Raw genomic sequence first — 18,838 nt, 5'->3', positions numbered from 1 at the left:
TAGTAGCTGCTTTAAAAAGTTAGTGTTCATTTTCAGAGGGATTTTCTCTTATTTGGGGGGCTGGGGGAGAGGGAAAAGGGAATTAAAGTTTTTGCTATTGCATTCACAGTCCATGCTTATCAATTAAAATGGGCTTTCTAAAGTTAAAAACACTATGTGATATAAACTGTGAAGGTGAGCACGCATACAGCTATATTTCTATGTGAGAAAACCATGCAGCTGAATGTAATACTATAAAACAAATTCCTGCCCACTACCTCCTTTCACCCTTAGCATTATGCAAGCATGATATATATCGAAATTCCCATAGAAGCTTAATACCAAATCCTGCTAAAAGGTGCTAAAAAGAAATCTAACTTTACTGTGCCATCATGTTTTTTTGGAGATAGGTAGGAGCTTCATTTTATAAAAAAATAAAGCTCTATAAATGAGAACCTGGAGAGCAAAAAAAACGTTATGCTCTTTTCGACATTAAGGTAATTTATCTACTGGCACCTGCTGGGATTGACTGAGCAGTGATGTAATCCAGTATTCTTTTACCCTACATTTGTCTTGCTTTGGTTTATTTCTGTCTAGTCCTTGTTTTTCAAGATCTTCACATTATTCTTTTAAGCTGAGATAAATGCCTTTTTGCTATTCAAGGATAAATGCCAACCTTTTTCACAGCAGCTTGTGGACGTCTTGCATCCAAGGTTGCACAAGTCTTACTTAGCAGTGGTCTTTATATGTATGCACAGCGGATCTGATCCAAAGGCCAGAGAACCCACCCATCATTTTTTTATATACCTAAAGAAGCAGACTTTGGATCAGAGCTTATTAGACCTATTATTCTTGTAGATTGGCTGGTAATGACAGGAGTTATTTTCCCTGGTGATAGCGACAAAGTAATATACATTTGGTTATAGCAAAAAGTGGGATGAGGGAGAGAAAGGAAGTGAAGAAGGAAAGCGAAGGAAGGCAGTGGAGGGGGTAAGGAGGGAGGCCATGCCACAAGAGAGAAAACAGTTTTGATATTCTCAGTGAAATCCAACACTGTTAGATCTGTTGATGTGTTGAAAAGCTGAGAAGAAGGAAATGACACCATTTTAAAATTCACTGCTATAATTTGTTCCGTCACCCAACATCATTTCTAAAATGCAGCAGAGACTACCTTGGTGTAATGAACAAGGAAATGCAAAGACTGTCATAGTCCCATTTATTAGACTTAGATGGTGATCTGCACACTATGGTATAAAGTAAGGTTTTTGCTTCTAAAGATGGGTTTCATTGTAATCATCTCCTGGGACTTCATCAACTATCACTTATCAGACAGGTGCTGAATGCTGCACTTGAAGTAGATTATTATTTCCTCTTTCTTTGCTCTTGTTGATGGTCATTTACGATGCATTTTTATGATCTGTTTAAAGTTGGCTCAAGCTTTGATTTGAAATAATTTTGTCATTCTCAATCATTGCATTTCAAATAGATTAGTATTTGTATGATATGAGGCAGAGAGGGACACTACCGTAGGCTCCATTTATGCTCCTGTTCAGTGATAAAAAGGCAATATAGTACAATTCCTCTGTACAGTAGATGTAAGTTTGAAGGCAGGCCTCCATTCCGCTTCCAGGAAGCACAGCTGAACTGTGGTGAGGCTATATGGTGTTGGAAAGCTATTGCTGTTATCTTAAAAATAATGGAAGTAGTAGAGGATGAAGTGTGTGACTGTCCTGTTTCATACATCCTTCCTCACCAACACTGTGCACAACTGCTCAGGAATGGGTGAGGAGTTCTTTCCTTGGGAAGGACCAAACATTGCCATGACACAAAATTGACAGCTAATTCTACTATGGTCAACATAAAAGAAATGCAGCTGTAAGGGATATGAAATTCAGTCACAGGCTGTGTTCCTCAGTGCTGGCCAAAAGACGTTGCCTATTTCTTACCCTAAAAGTGAGCCAGATCCATGCATTCCAGTTCTGTTTTCAGCTGTGGTTATTTGTGATCTTGGAATTTTATCTGTCACTTAGCAGTGCTGTATAAAGTTTTGTGACTTTAAATATCTTAAGGAAATCATTGCTATTATCTGCATTCCTTGGAGAAGTTTAGAGGCGGTGAGTTTCCAATTGGGGTTCCACATATTCTGAAAAATGAAATAAAAACAAGAGAAAGAATGTATTTCTTTTTTATTGGATATTTTCTCATTTGACACTGTAAAAAATTTCCTTCCTTAATATCTTACTTGAAAAATATAGCTTAGATCTTAACACTACATTAATTATCAAGATTACTTGGCAAGTTTTCATTATGTATTGCTACATCATTCTCTAACAGCATTTCTATGCAAATTCAGGAGCAATGGGATGAGAATAATAGAAAAGAGGTATCTTAAAATGTTAATTGAATTTCTCCCATAATCTTACTCCTAGTCTAAACAACCATACCACTGGTTGCACTGCAAATCAGTGATAATCTGTATTTCTCGGACATAGAAGTATTTGATTATATAGCTGCTGTCTAGCTTGCAATGGCCACATACATCAAGGACTGAAAGAAGAGGAACAGCAAACAGTGGCTATATTGAAAGAGAGCTGTCCATTGGTCTTCATCCTCCTACGCATTTTGCTCAGTAATTCACTTAGGCTATGAATCATTATCAGATTGACTCCCAGGAAGACAAATCACCAGGCAGCCACTGCATTTATAATACTGATTACAGTTTTCTATTGTATCTCAAGAACTGTGGTTTATTCTATCCGTTTTTTTTTTTTTTTTTTTCCTGTGAGGATGAAGGGGAAAAAATACAAATTTTTTCTTCTCTCAGTTGTTTTTGGCTATGTTTTGAGCTGTCTTGGTGACCAGAGATGTGGATGAAGCATAATGTTTATGCTCAAATAAAACGTAAGATGAAAGAACTAAGATGATTGGAGAATAAAAAAGCATTGCATTAGAACTTTCCTGACTCGTCTGCTAATTTAAATATTAATAACAGACATACTTCACATGGGAAACAGAGAAAACGGACACGACAAGTTAGTGCTGGGCCATTCTTTAGGATATTCTCCTCAAGAAAAGCCCACGTTTTTCTGTGTTTGTACAGCTCAGATATCTTCTTGTGTGCATATGCACACAATGCACAATCTTTTAGAATACAGTGAAGATATGTTGATACTTAGAAAAGTGACAAATAATGCAGTAAAGAAATGTTAGAATAGATGTTTTGGCTTGCTTGAATTCATCTAGTTGCTAAACAAATATAATTTTTTGTTTCTTCTGTTTCCTTCATTTGAAATACCAAATCCTACAGTAGAGCAATATGTGTAGGGAAATGTGTTGCATTCATTTGTTTGCAAGTGCATGTATGCAAAAAAAAAAACAAACTATGGGATAAATATATTTGACTTTTGCTCATTTGAAAGCAAGTTACATTTTTACTGTTGAATTTTGACCATGTAAATATTATTGAAGTTTTTATAGTAACCACACAGTTAATCTACGGACTGTTCTTAACATAGCCATCATTTGTAAGCATTTGACCTAGACATTGGCAAGCAGTCCTGTCTTGGAAAACCCACAAGCAATTAAACTCTGAGACGGGCGTAAAAACTGACTAAGCCCAAAATTGGAAGCCAAAACTTCTTCTCTGCCTTGACAAGTAACTTCACCCCTTAAAGTCTAGACTTTTTCAATCTGAAGAATTTATAGAGAGTTTATGAAACTGATCATGAATAGCGCTGTCGAGGTAGTTGGGGGTTTTGGAGGTGAAAATGATCCCCGCAATGAAGATCAAGACAAAATAGAAGCACTGTTTTCTACTTGGTGATATGTAAGACTAAGACATTTCATTTAGTTGTGGACAAAAATCTGCCTTCAGAATGCAATTCAATGTAATATGAGGTATACTAATACCCACAAGGTTAATATCAGTGGCACTTATCTCTGTTGGCCACTGGTGCAGCCTTCATTCACTCATCCAGAATTTGCCTTTAAGTCACTTTTCTACCTTTAGAGGACTAGAAGCTGCATTGTGCAACTGTTGGTGTAAAACTAAGTGTATTAATCATTCATGGATTCCCATCTTCTCTACTGATCCAGTTTGGATGCTCTAACTAAACAATGAAGCAGAAACAAAGAGGAGAAGTACTTCATATATTGCATACAGGGAGAACTGATACCCTGTAGTAAATAGCAGTACTCATCATGAAGACTTACAGCCCAACAGACAGGCACATAGTAGCATATCAACATGCTGAGAAACCCCTCTCCTGGCAAGCTGCTGGGAGGATCACAGCCTACTCAATTTCACAACTTGCTCTTTCTGCTTGCATAGGCTGCTAACTTGTGGAGAACTGTTTGACAGATGCTTTTCTTTCAAGTATTGTTACAAAAGACAGAAGTGCAGTAACACTCTGTGGGACCGATCTTCCAAAGGCTGCAGGAGATAGAAGAGCTGCACAAAACGAGAAGTGCATGCTTGTTGTAGGGATGGGCTCATGAGACTAAGGATGAGGAGCAGTGCTGAGTTTAACATTTTATCAAAACAGAGTAGGCAAATTTCCTTTGGCCATTCTGCCTTGGGCAAGAATAGTGAAGGTTATGGTATAGACAGTCTTCCATTAACTTGTCATCTGCTGTATTCAGGCTCATTTTCATTCATAGTGAATTGTCAGTTACTTCTTCAGAGCTGACAGCTTTGACAAACATTGCTTCCTCTGTGCACTCTTCACATTACATCATGCACATTTTTATTCTCCTCAGGTTTCTTTCCGCGCAAAGAACAGTTTGGGGAAAATCATTTTCAAAGCTGAGTTTCAACAATATTTTCAAGATGGCTGGCACTGCTTTGATTTATGGTTTCTATGATAACACCTACAGTAAAACAATCTGCTCTTGTTTAAAAACATTTGGTTCTTATGATTTTACTTTGGCTTTCTACAAGTCATGTAAACCACAGCAGTTTCACCACCTGCTTCCTGCATTGGATGCATTTACATCAGCATTTTAGATCAGATTGGGACTGGACTTCTGGAGGAAATCTTATGGCTGCTCCCTACTTTCCCAGCTTTGCTTCCCAAGGCAGAGTTGCATGACATGGATTCATCCCAACTGCTATTAAACAGGAGAAGCATTGAAAGAATATACCAAATACACTTCATCTGCCAGTGGGCATATACCATGGAACCAGAGTTAGGCTGAATTAAAAGCCTTCTGAAAAATGTGTGGTGTGGAAATTTGGTCCTCAGCCCCAACTGTTTCGCTCTATAAATCCATTTGTACTGGTCTGCAGAACATGATATATGCATAGACAAATATTCTGCTATTCAAACATAACCTGAACCATCACAAGTGAACTCCCATTCTTTCTGAAATTCCCCATGTTCTTGCTCCAGTATGGAGCCTGTTATTGATTTCCTTTACATTTAATTCCATGGCTTTTGATCAATGCTGCAGCATCTCAGCAACTATTGAGTAAGTGTAGTTTTGCACATGACTGACAAAATGTACACATCTCATTCCTTGGTACATAGGTTATTTTTTCCTATGAAATAGTTTCCATGTTGCCTGCATTTCTCAGTACTGAGGTCACCTGTATTTCTGCAATTGTAAGCAATTTAAAAAAAAAAAAAAAAAAAACCTGCTGGACCAAAAAGAAGAAAAATGATTAAAAATCGTCAAATACCTATTCAGATTTTCCAGCAGGAGCATTGATCTTGGGCATTCAGTTCATTTGTCTTAGCTGGAAGACTGTTGTCCTCTGAAACCATGAAATACTTTTCATTTATCCTTGGATGATTTCAACTAGCAGTCAAACAAGGACAGATTACTTAATTTTTTGTCAACCAGAGAGCAGCAGAAAAAGTATTTGCATTTTTTTCATACATAAGATAGATAAATCAGTTCCTTACCATGTGCACAGGTGAGTGTGTAGTGTCCTACAACTACATGAAAATCACTGTTCTAAAATTTATAGAGGACTCATAAAAATTCAGAAATGTCCTAAGACTTCAGTAAGGGATAAACAATGAAAGGAGAATCTCTGTATCACAATCACTTGTCTTAATTGTTTCCACACATTAAAAGCTTGAACATTATCAAACCTTTGTAGCAAGCTCACATCACAGGTTTGAGGCCTAGCTGAGAGGTAAGAAATAATGTTCTTCATCTCGTCAGGCCTTCCAGCTTCCCTCATTTCTTCCTCTCAATATTTACAACAAGCTTCACATCTAGAATGAATGAAGAAGCTTCCTAACTTGAATCACATCACCATAGTGCCTACAGCTGGCATCCTACCTAATTCCAAGTGCCCTGGCTCAGGATGCGGTGGTGGGTTACACTGTTGACACAGCACTATCTTCTGGGATGTAGATTACTAATGTTATAATTAGCTTCATGCTAGGGATTTGTTATATTATTTGTTGATGCTCAGATAACAGCTACCAAGAGAAGGAATTTATGTTCTACGTCGCAAAGCAGGAATTCGAAACATGAAACTAGGAAACTTGGAAGGAAATGATACTTTCTCTAAATTTGATGTATTTGTTTGAGTTGAACTTGATAGAGGATAGTAGGGAATTTAAAGGGAAGATGCAAGTCAAGAATATTTACATTCATCAGAAGAAATCTGGAAGAAATTACCCAGGTGGTGAGAGGAGGGTAGATTTTTCATCGATCGCGGTGCTACTAGAGGAAGGAGCAGAATAAGGAAAAAGCATGCTGAGAGTCATGATAACATCCTGAAGAAGAGACTGAATGTGAGCCAGGAGAGCAGGTATGACAGTGGAAGGAAAGGAGCTCTCTACAGCAGCAACAGCCTCTGGAAGCCTTGAGAACGAAGGAACAAAGAAGGCAGAGATGAGATGGAGAGTGCAGCCTAATTCTGAGGGACAGCAGTGGGTGGCCAGCCAGGCCCAACCTAGCAGCTTGGAAAGCCACAGAGTTGGCTGAAGGTAGACCTGGAAACAAGTACCTGTCTGCAAGGATGCACAGGAAAAGCTGAGAATTGTTATTTCTTCCTGTCTAATCCTATTACCTGTTTTACAAGTTCATTATTTCAGTTTATATTGAAATAAAATTGACTTTTTTTGTTTTAAAGGCCTTCAATATTTGTTAGAAAATTCTCTATAGATTGCCTGAGCGTGTTCATCTCCAAGTTTAAGTTTTCTTGGACTCAGAATTTTTCAAGGAGAAGCATTACTTGAGGATGAGCCAGAAGCCCACCAGTGTGCCCTTCACAAAGGAAGGGCTGCTCACTTAAACAGGATTCTAATCCCCACCTGCAGGAAATTCAGTTTCAGTACACTGTGACTAAAACTTTTTTATTTGCTTGGCCATTGTGCGTAGCAGTTTCTTCTGTTCCTGACTGAAAGAAGTAAATAGCATGCCATCTGACCTGCAGTACTTCTGATGTGGCAAGGTGATATTGGTAACTGGCCTGACTTGATCCTTGCTGAATAATTTAACTCAGGTATGTTTCTAGGTAGCTGACTATCCAGATGAGCATCTTGTATCACTGCCTATTGTCATGGTTACAGGTCTGGCTGCATCTCCTCTCCCTTCACTGAGTTTTCTGAGTGCAATATGAGGGCTGTCCTTGCCTGGGGTGCAATACAGCCAATCTTCTGCTGACAGACATGGATGTAAAAAAGCAGCCTGTAAATGAGCCATGGCTCATTTCAGCATCTATGATAGAATTTAAATGTGTGCAATGGATTCGTTAATATTCTCTTGTAACTAATAGAAAGCAAAAGCTAACTGAAGCAGCTATATTTTCTTATATCTCCACAGTCAAAACTCAGTTTTAATTAGTCCCTTTAAATGCCATCAAAATCCCCTGTCAATAGAAAATATTTGTATGTATGCAAATGCATACACCATGAAAATGCTGTCTAATTTATATTACTGTAATATACAATCGAAAGATTCGCAGGGCAGCTGCTAAATTCTCATACTGATCTGTAGAGTACTAGCTCAATTCTTATGGAGTTCAAGTATGTTGTGCCTGTGTCTGTGTAATCCAGTGCCCTGGAAAAAGGCCCTGCTGTGGCTCAGGACCTCCTGACAGCTATTGGAGGTGGATGGATTACCCCTGCATTGTCCTTCATGGACAAAGCCAGGCCCTACAGCCAGCCTCTCTGGACAGAGCATCACAAACTTTCTCCTTTTGCTGAGTAAAATCACTTGTTTTTCTCTCTGTGTAAGGATTACTTTAAAGATCATACCTTTATTAAAAATCTTCTGGGCTGATTGAGTTCATCAGGCAGAAGGAATGTTGGTGACATTTGGGTGATGAAAGAGTTGTTTAGAAATTAGGGTTTTGCAGTAACTCCAAATTCTTTTTGAATGACAGTTTCTTTCATCTAAAAGCTTATTTCTCTCTCATTTCATTTATTATTTCTGTATGTTGTGCTTGAGGCATTTTTGTTGTGTTCTGCTTTCCCTGGAGATTCATTTCTGTATATCTTAAATCATCAAAAGTGACCTAATTTTTGAAGGTAGAATGCAACAGTACTTGTGGAGAGTTTTGCGGCAGATGAGACCAAAGAAGAGAAGGTATTCTGACCACAGATTGCAGACTTTGTTTTGAATTATTCACACTGAAAAATATATGGATATCAGTTTATGTTTAAATGTATTTACTGCAATGTTTTGGTTTCTAGGAACTCTGAACCAAACGGACTGGGGAAAAAAATATTCAGCTTGCAATGGTGCCAAACAATCTCCTATTAATATAGATGAAGACCTTACCCAAGTGAATGTGAATCTAAAGAAACTTAAATTCCATGGATGGGAAAAGGAAACTGGAGAAGATACTTTCATTCGCAACAATGGCAAAACAGGTAAAATATCATGTTTCATGTTTGGAGTTTAGAGTACTTAGAAGTGATAGAGAACAACAAGCCGTGGATTTTTAATTAAACTTTTTTCATTTTCCTTTTCCATAGCCTTTGTGTTCTGAATTTATCATTTTAATAACAATAGAAAAAAACCCACACAATTGATGACTATAGCCAAGCATAATAGAAAGTCACTAAAGCACAAATGAAAATAATGTTCCAGATAGAGCCAAGGAAATCATAGCATTACTATCATACCATCTTGAGCACTTCACTAACCTGAACAGTAATTTACTGTTTTCTACAAAGTAATGATAGCTATTACTTAGTATCTAGAATTTTAAATGAATATATAGAAATCATTTTTTAAAAAATACAAATAAATTACTTACTCATCTGGAAGCACTTCAAGGACCAGTCGCAGTTTCAAAAATCTAATGGTGGTGGGATTAATCGACACGTCAACACCTGTAATGTAGACACATGAATTACTCACTTCAACTCCCTTCTTTAAATTAAAAAAAAAAAAAGAGAGAGAGAGAGAAACAGGTGCTTTTGTGGTCTGATCTGTCTTTTCTATCTTAAAAATGTATTTTAGGAAAAGATGATTCATGGCTCAGGGACATGATTTAGCGAAGGGTTGTTAGAGCCAGGGTAGTATGGTTAGGCTGCGTTTGGACTTGATGATCATTAAGGTCTTTTCCAACCTGAGCAATTCTATGATTCTGTGATTCTGTGGCTACAAGGGCTCTCCTAGCTGTAAAAGAAGCTTATAGTGTTATATATATTGTCAGACAAATATTTTTCAACCACTTTGCTATAAATCTAGCATAGCAGTACCTAAACGCAGCTTCATGGAAGCACTATAACTTGTTTCAGGTGCTGTTATGAAGGAAGGCATCTTCTAACAACTATCTCTATCTTTGTCTCACAGCAGTGCCCAGAAAATTCCTGGGTCAGTCACATTTTATTTTATTTTGATTTGTTTTATTTTAATTTCATAGAAGCACAGAATGACTTGAGTTGGAATGGACCTTAAAGACCTTTAAAGTTCCAACCCCCTGCCATGGGCAGGGTTACCACTCACCAGTTCAGGCTGGCCAGGGCCCCATCCAACCTGGCCTTAATCACCTCCAGGGATGGAGCATCCACAGCTTCTCTGGGTAGCTGTGTCATTGCTTTACCACCCTCAGAGTCTAGATATCATGTACAATGCAACTCATCAATCTCTCACTCAGATTCCTGGATCCTGTGTGGACTGGTGACTTCCTCTCATAACCTCGCCATTTGCTTGAAAGGTGCATTCAGCTGGGCACACCTGCATCTACTACACTCACCTCCACACTCAGGCCCTGCAGTTCCTGCAGCTGATGGTCTGGGCCGATCTTTTGTACCTTGGGAGGTCGGTTTGGTTGTTTTTAGTGCTACTGCTCCTACTTTCTGTTCTTGGCGTCATCATATACTTCACGCATACTACTCAAAAAATCGCTTATTTCACATTTGCACTATTAACTGAGATAAAAAAATATGTTTTTCTTTTAAAGAGATACCCAAGAAAACATTCTTTAAAGTCCACAAAACTGGTGTGAGTTCTTCCTTCTACAATACAATTCAGATACTATAAAAAGAACTGCAAAGCTCTTCAGTTGAAATTCTTTTCAAAGTCTTGAGGAGAGGAATGTAATGGAACTGAACTTCGTTAGTGCTTTTTTAACAAGAGATCAAACAATTCATAGTCATTACATGTGGAAAAGCCAAATGTACAGGTTTGGTCTATTCCATCCTGCTAATTCCCTCCAGCACACAAATGTTCAATTCCATCTGCAGTTTGCATACAATTTTGTCCAGTGAAGGAGCCATCATCACTTATTCCCAAGGGAGATTGCCCCGCATCCAAAGAGGCTCACAGGCAGGACAGCCCTCATAGTAACTGGCTAAATCTTTCTTTCCCTATCTTCCTTTAGAATTGGCATCTAGTATTGTGACAGTAAGTTTGGGGTGTTTTTTATTTTTGTTAAAAATTCAGATGCTTTCAGAAAGCTATGTATTTTAGGAATTTATTTTCTTAGAAGATCAGGTTGGCTAAGACAATGTTTTTTGGGCTTTTCAGCATATTTGTGGGGCTAGTTTTCAGAGACAAAAAATAGTATACTTTTATGAATAAAAGCATGAAATGAAATGTATTTCTCCAAGTTAATAAGGAATTAACACATTTTTTACTTTAAATGACCAACTTCCTGACAAATTATGTATAAAATATAGTAAAATAAGCATATCATATTTGCCTCTTTGCACCTGTTCTGAAATATGAGAGTCATAGATGCCTTGACTAGCTTTTATAGTGACACTTTTGTGTGTTTGTTTTCCTCTCTTTCTCTTTGTTTAGTGGAGATTAACCTGACAAATGATTACTATGTAAGTGGAGGTGGCTTAGATACTGTATTCAAAGCAAGCAAGATCATTTTTCACTGGGGAAAATGCAATGCGTCATCGGATGGATCAGAACATAGCTTGGAAGGACAAAAATTTCCTCTTGAGGTAGAGTATAGAATAGATTTTGAGAATTTGTCATTCTGCAAAAAGTAACATTGTTAACTAAGCACCTTTGTTTATCACATAATTAAAGCTTACTTGTGAATTTAATCATCACTTCAATCCAAATTAGTAATATTTAAATGATGTACTTGAGAGCAGCAGTGTAAGGCATTAGTCCATTGAAAATGTTTAACCTGCATTTTCCTGTGTCATCTGTGATGACACTGGGAGTTGGTCCTGCTAATCTGACAAAGTTTAAACCCCCACAGGTTTGGCCCATCTTGTGCCCCAGAGGTGGAGTATTTAAGATTGAAACTGATTTTTCAAACCCAGGCTTCACTGAGAGCCAGGAGCTGCTCCAACCTTCAGAGACTTTGGATTTCAGTGTTAAAGCAAAGCATTAGCACCAATGTTCTCCTGTTTTCTATGGAGAGCTGTAAGCTAGGAGCTTTCCTTGGGAGGTGTCATTTTTTTTTACCTCACAGCTATTTAAAGTTCCCACTCATACTCTACCTATCCCACCAAGACATCTAAGAGAAGATTTACTTCACCCACCATCGCATGAAAAGTCACTGTCAGCAGAAGACTGTCCCCTTCATATCAGTGACCTGGCACTACGGATTTCCCAACTGCATCCAAAGTTAGAGAGGAAGGGATGCAACAAACCCAATGCCCATGACAGCAAATGTGGGCAAAGAATCCTAGAGAATCTTTCATTACCGGTTTTTCTCTATGCTTACTGCAAGGCAGGTGCAGGAGGGACACCCTGCTTTATTATTTGTGTTTTACAGTTGATTGCAAGACTGATTTCATCTGAGTACTGTAGATTATATATACGGTATCAGCTGGCTGTCCAGGCTTGCTGTATGGCTGTGGATAACGATATTCTCCTTGAAAGGACAGCTCCTCCAGACTTAATGATTTTCCAGTATAGAACTTTTTAGATAGGTAACAGTTGATTAATTCTGTTCTGTATATTCATATCAGAATATACAGTATATCAATATCCATATATTTGTGCTAAGTTGGTTGGTTGAACATTTATACTCAAACTAGGAATAAAAATAATTGCATTGATTGTTTTTATATATGTAATATATGTTAATATTTTTTTTTGCAGATGCAAATCTATTGCTATGATGGAGATCTATTTACAGACTTCGAAGAGGCAATTAAAGGAAATGGAAAGTTAAGAGCTTTATCAATTTTGTTTGAGGTAAAAAAAAAACTCTATGTGTCATTATCAAGCTTTCAAACAGCAGATGTTCAAACTGAATTTAAAGGGTTTTAATGTGTGATCACTGTTAAAAATTTGCATATATTCTTCTTATTTATTTTCACCAAAAAAAAAGCAGATTTGCAAATATTTATGCACTGTGCTAGGCCATGTATAATTTTGGTGGTAAACTGCAACCTTCAATTTTATTTTTTCATGAAGTCTGTGATGTAAAAAATGCAATTTCTTTTTAACAGATTGGAGTAGAAGATAATCCGGATTATATTCCAATCATTAATGGAGTAGATAGTGTTAGTCGTTTTGGTAAGTCTGCTACCATGTTTTATTGATTAATGGTTAGACCAAATTCAATTTCAGCATAATTATGAAAGCTTAAAGGCATTGGGGATTACAGTTCTCAAGAGCATAGATGCATATATTTTGTTAGAAACAAGACTTAATTTACTTCAAGACTGAATATTTGTAACAACACTAGTAAGTGCAGATGAATAAATATAATTATCCCAAAGAACTTGCAACTTTTAAAATGCTAAGTCAAGTGAAATGTCTGATTTATCCCATGAATATTCTTAGGCATAGATTTCTGGAGTATCGTATGTGGCTGGGAGCCAAATAACACTGCTGAACCCTTCCAAGATGTGCTTTACAAACACTGAACCTGAATATTAGTATTCTGTAGACCCAGTGGAGAGAAATGCTTATTTCAGTAGCTGCTATGTGAATTTGAAATAATTCAATTATATCAGATTTGTACTGGCATTATTTATACTAGCATTATTTATACCATCTGCTGACACTGCTTTAGAATTCCTTATGGCTTTACCCCAAGCACATGGACCTCTCTTTCTAACTCTGTTTCATAGTGGCTTCACGGAAGAATAAACACAAAAGACTGATGTTCTGCATAAGGATATTTTCTTGTTCCATGGGTGGCCACGACTCTGACAAAATGTCCCACATAGCTTCAGTTTTCCTGCATGTAATGATGCTTCAGTTTTGTAAAGCACGTTGGTATCAATGAGTTAGAAGTGTTAAAGGCTATTAATGTCACTATTTTAAGAATTTTCAAATGCATGACACTAAATTGTTTTTCTTCTGAGAGCAAATACTGTTCAATGAATATAAGAGTGAGCAACTTCTGTAGATTGCAAAGGCTGAGGAGGGAGGCATATAAATCTGTCAGAATTCACTATCTTTGTATAGCAAGTTCTGTGAAATACAACAAAAAGTGAGTAATACATCAAGACGGATGTTGTGCTACAGTTTTGCATAGGAGCTGTAAATTATCAACAGATACAAGATACAACCGCTACATAGCATTTCAACAATGAGCCGAATATGGTTTTCTTGGATGAAATGCAAATGAGCTCTCAAAATTCAGGTTACAAGTTAATCAAGTTGTTCATCTCAAAGAAAATCATATAGCACACAATCTGTCCTTGCCAGCCGTATGTATGATCTGTTCTTATCAGTCACATCTGTACTATATGTATTTGAATCCCAGCTGCTGAATTCCCAAGCTGTGCAGAGGTGTCCTATTCCTTTCAGACAAAGTCTCTCTTTTTCTTAATTCTTTGTAGGTGTTTGACTTTAAAATCTAGGCTGTTATTATATTCAAAGGCATTTTAAAATACAAACTGGCAGAATCTAAAGCATCATTCATTCTATAAATGAGAAGCTTCATGTCCCCAAACCTCTACCTAGCATGGGCTGACCATTCATTCTTACTCTAGGAAAAATATAGCAGCAAAACATGTTATCAGATAACAATGGTGCTTACTGTCTAAAGGTGTTAACATGAGGAATGAAAGGATGTGTTTTGCTTGGCACTGCTAAAAGTTTCCCTTTCATCATATGCGGATAAGAGAGGGGAAGAGCTAGCTTTTAAATGTTAACTCTGAAACAGTCACTGTGCAGAAACAAAAGCATCAATGATCTGTAATAAACTGCTAATGTAATTCACTGTGAAGACAAGGACAGGTCAGAAATCCGCCTAGGACTCTAAAAGTAATAGACCACAAATTAATGCACAGTCTGAATATATATTAAATATTCATAAGTGAAAATTTTCAAAAGGACGCCATTTAAAATCAGTTACTTTGAGTAGAAATAAAGTGAATGAGGATCTGCAGTACTCCACAATGTGAAAAACAAGTATTGTTTTGGATACACCAATCCATTAGGCAGATCATTGATAATTGTCATACATTGAAAAATTCTGTCAAGAGGAAATTGCTACCATTTCTGTTAATTTCTGGTGCTGGACCCTTCTGCCATATCAGCACAGAGTTAGATTTCTGTGGATGGACTGAGCAATTCATCATGCTTGCTCCCAGCAGACAAAGTACCAGGTAAACTGCTGACCTGAAAGAAGTGATATTATTTTCCAAGGACAGTAAACAGAAAGGTCACACTCTCCTGGAGGAGGTCTTTGCTTCCTACTCTGCTTTGTGTAAAGCTGCTACTGTCACTATTTTAAAACTCCCATATCTAATAAATTTCTGCTTTTGCAGACCTGAGTAATGCAGCTCTCAGATTTGTCACTGTGACAGTTCCACCAGCAGAGATTTTCTGCAGAAGGTCCTGTGAGAAACTCAACAACTTGACCAAGTTCAGGGAGAGTTTGAAGTCATGTGGTGAGATCAACTAGAAAGGCTTAACATTTTTTCTTTGAAGTTCGTGAGTGAGGCAAGAATTTGGCATCTCAGACGACTAATAGAACACTTAGTTGAACAAGATTTTGTGAACAAATATGCTGGCTTCTATATTTGCTACTGGAATAACCCATTATACTTCTCCAAATAAGCAAAATTTGTATTGAATGATATTCAATCTAAATAGAAAAGGTGCGGCAATTTGTTCTTATGCTACCCTCACTGAAAATTAGATTCCAAATACCCTCAAAATTAGTGAGGTTCTACAATAGTAACTCCTTGGGATAGTGTGATTTGTATTTATTCATTACTGTTTTACTCTAAAAAATGTTTCCTAAAATTTCTTTTTCAGGAAAACAGGCTGCCTTAGAACCATTTGTTTTGCTGAACCTTTTACCGAATGCAACAGACAAATATTACACTTACAATGGGTCTTTATCAACTCCTCCCTGCTCGGAAACAGTTGAATGGATTGTGTTCAAAGATACTATTAGTATTTCGGAGCACCAGGTAATTTATTTAATGTATTAAAATAAAACAATTGTACATCATAACAGGGAAAATCAGTTACAATGCGTATGGTAAAAACTCATGACATTTATTACCACCCCAACAGTCTGGCATATTTTTTTTCTCTAGTTTTAAGTTTTTTGTACAGTCATCAAAGGTAATCTCTCCAACATTTCTGGACCTTCCTCCAGACAGGAAAGAAAATGCTCCTTTGGCGTTCCCCAGTCCAAACAGTGAACAGAGCATAGTTCTGTCAGCAGAACGATTGAGAAGTGCAGGTGGAGTAAACCAGTAGATAGAGACTAGCAAAATTTCAGTGCATCCTGAGGAAACTCAACAGGGAGAATTTCCTAGTGCCATTTTTCCAGGGCTTTTCTGCCTCTTAGAAGAAATGTATTGATTTGTTATGACTTCCAACTTCTTTTTTTTATCACCTCTTCTAGTTAGCAGTATTCTGTGAAGTCCTTACAATGCAGCAGTCTGGCTATGTGATGCTGATGGACTATCTGCAAAACAACTTTCGAGAGCAGCGATATAAGTTCTCTGGGCAAGTGTTTTCCTCTTACACTGGACAAGAAGAAATTCATGAAGCAGGTATTTACGGAATAGTCACTCCTCTTTTCATGGGTTGAAAGACGATTTTCAGGAAGAGAGTCATCTAGTATGAAAATACTCATTTTAAATTGTGTGGAAAGTAGCACAGTGTATTATTATTCATAAATCTATCACTTCAAAGAAAAAAACTGGCAATCATAAAACATGTCAGATTAAATGGAGTGGAAAATTAAATGCTTGTCTCGACCAAACGTTCGGTGAAGATCACGTCAATTCAAGCTTTCTTGCACTGCCCTTTTAATGTGTTTCAGACCTAAACAAAGCTGCCTTTTTCAGGGGCTGCAAGAGGATTTTGTTTTACAAACCCATTTGGTTCTTAGTTGTATAACGTGCATGCCTCTTCAATAGAATGTGACATCGCCAAATTCATTTCACATAGACTACTGAGAAAGTGATAGATGGAGAGAATCCAAAAAGCCAAAATCTGACCTCTGTTTTACCTAAAACGTTGGGGAAGCCTGTGAAAGTTATGTGACCAGGACAGCGTATGGAAGTAAATGACTTTCACACTCGTGAGCCCAGAAAAAAAAAAAAAAATCACCATTTATTTCTGCACTACAGTGAAGGTAGATACTGAGATCTGATATTTTGTCTGTGAGCATAATATCCATTCAGATAAGGAGAGAATATCCAACTTAAAGATGTTAGGATCCTTTTTTCATTGAGTTATACCATTTAAAATTGGAAGGCCATTTAACTTCATGTAATGATGAGTTGCTATGCAATGCATCCCAAATGCTTGTGTGTAGTTAAAATTTCATACTTAGCATTTCAGGAGCAGAGTATTTTGGTTTTGCTCTAGTTCCAGTTTCAGAGTAGGTTAACAAGCTTATTCAGTTGACCTGTAGATTTGTTTAACACAGAATAAAGGGGTTTCAGTCTACAAAGTTTAAGAAAAAAATGTCTTGCACTGACATCACTGTTTGTTGTGGCAAGAAACACATGCAGTATTTATTCCAAACTATGTACTCAAGGTACCTAACTGTAGGTTAAAAATTCTAGTTTGACTGTAGACATGGGAGGACTGAAAGAAATCTCTTAAATCTCAGGTCTCCCCCTATATATACGTCACATTTCTGTTAACGTTAACATACACTGTGTAAATGCAATATCTTATATACGTACGTTCATACATCCAGACAAAAAGGCAATTAAGAATTCTTTTAATGTAAAACATTAGAGGATCATTGCTTTTTTCCCCTACCTTTTGATAGAAGTTAAATTAAAATCCTTAAGAACCGTTAAATTTACATGCTGAGATGTGAATACTACAGCATGAACACTTCCAGGAGGAAATAGGCTTATGTATTCTTTATTCAAGTCCTTACTCTTTAGCCAACAACAACAATGACAAACCTTTTAAATACATTCAGACAATTCATGGGAAATGTCAAGACTGGATTTGGACAAGTAACCTGTTGAAACAAGTTAGTTTCAAGTAACTACAGGAAAATGATTTTGAGATTACAGAATGGTAGCATCCCAATTTTCTCGTGTTGAATGCATTGTAGACTTTCATTAGGCAGTAGAATACAGTGTGTGATTTATTTTTGTTATTACTTCATTTATTTCTCAAATAAAGCTACATTTTGCTAGATGGGCTAAAAGTATCTCTCTAGTCTACGTATAAAACTAGTTTCAGCAATGTTTTCAGAAGTTTTCAAAATCCCCATCTGAACATTCTTGTTGAGGAAATGGAATGTAACATGGATCTAAAAAGTCATTGATGTCTAAACAAAGTGCAGTGATTCCACAACTGAAAATCTGGATTTGAATGAAAAAAAAAAAAAAAAAAATTGAGCCCAGATTCAACTTAAGGAAAATGTAATCAGCAAGTATAGGGCAAAAAAAAGAAAAGGCATCCTATTATGTCTCAATAATACTCTGTATCAAGTTCAGAGAAAAATAAAATTCAATTTTTTTTTCTATTTATATTTGAATAAGTCAAATTTGATCAACTCATACACTGCACAGACTTTCTGATGATCATGCTAATGTATCTTATCTTCCTTGATGATGCAATTCAGTTGACATGAAAAACTTCCAAGCTGGATGGATTGTGCTTTATCTCACAGAACAGGCAAAGATAGGTTCATTACAGTATGATATTCAAAACTAGCATCTGGATACTCACGTATGTAAAGCAGAGACCTGAATTCAAGCCCAGCAGAGCCTTGAGTAGGCCTCCAACTTCTCATAAATTTTATTTTGTTGTTTTGAGACTAAAATAAAAAAACGATCAGTTGAATATCAGTGACTTCCTTCCTTGTAGTCCTTTTGCCCAGATTTCTGAAAACTGCATCAGAGCAGAAGTCTTTAATTAGAGATGTTGATACATGACTTCCTGGCTTTTCCCAAGCCCTTGAGAAGGGAAATGGATGGAGACAAGAGCAGAGCACAGGCAGGATGACAAACAAAAATTTGAAGAGGGGAAAGAGACAACAGCTTGGGAAGGACTCAGAGTATAACAAGGT

General features: G+C 37.0%; 1 protein-coding gene across 3 annotated transcripts in view; it reads left to right on the top strand.

Annotated features, from left to right (window-relative positions):
- PTPRZ1 (protein tyrosine phosphatase receptor type Z1) overlaps positions 1-18,838 on the top strand; it is a 130,480-nt gene that overhangs the window by 61,508 nt on the left and 50,134 nt on the right. For all 3 annotated transcript variants that reach the window (XM_085218647.1, XM_085218644.1, XM_085218637.1), the window contains exons 3-8: positions 8,637-8,816; positions 11,200-11,351; positions 12,469-12,564; positions 12,822-12,888; positions 15,592-15,749; positions 16,193-16,343. In XM_085218647.1, coding sequence (XP_085074773.1) covers positions 8,637-8,816; positions 11,200-11,351; positions 12,469-12,564; positions 12,822-12,888; positions 15,592-15,749; positions 16,193-16,343 — 804 coding nt within the window. The remainder of the gene's footprint in view (positions 1-8,636; positions 8,817-11,199; positions 11,352-12,468; positions 12,565-12,821; positions 12,889-15,591; positions 15,750-16,192; positions 16,344-18,838) is intronic.

The sequence above is a fragment of the Meleagris gallopavo genome, chromosome 1 (genome assembly GCF_905368555.1).
Source record: "Meleagris gallopavo chromosome 1, MGAL_WU_HG_1.1, whole genome shotgun sequence".
Classification (NCBI taxonomy): Eukaryota; Metazoa; Chordata; class Aves; order Galliformes; family Phasianidae; genus Meleagris; species Meleagris gallopavo.
The sequence above is the reverse complement of the archived record's forward strand: the minus strand, read 5'-3'. Positions and strand labels throughout refer to the sequence as shown.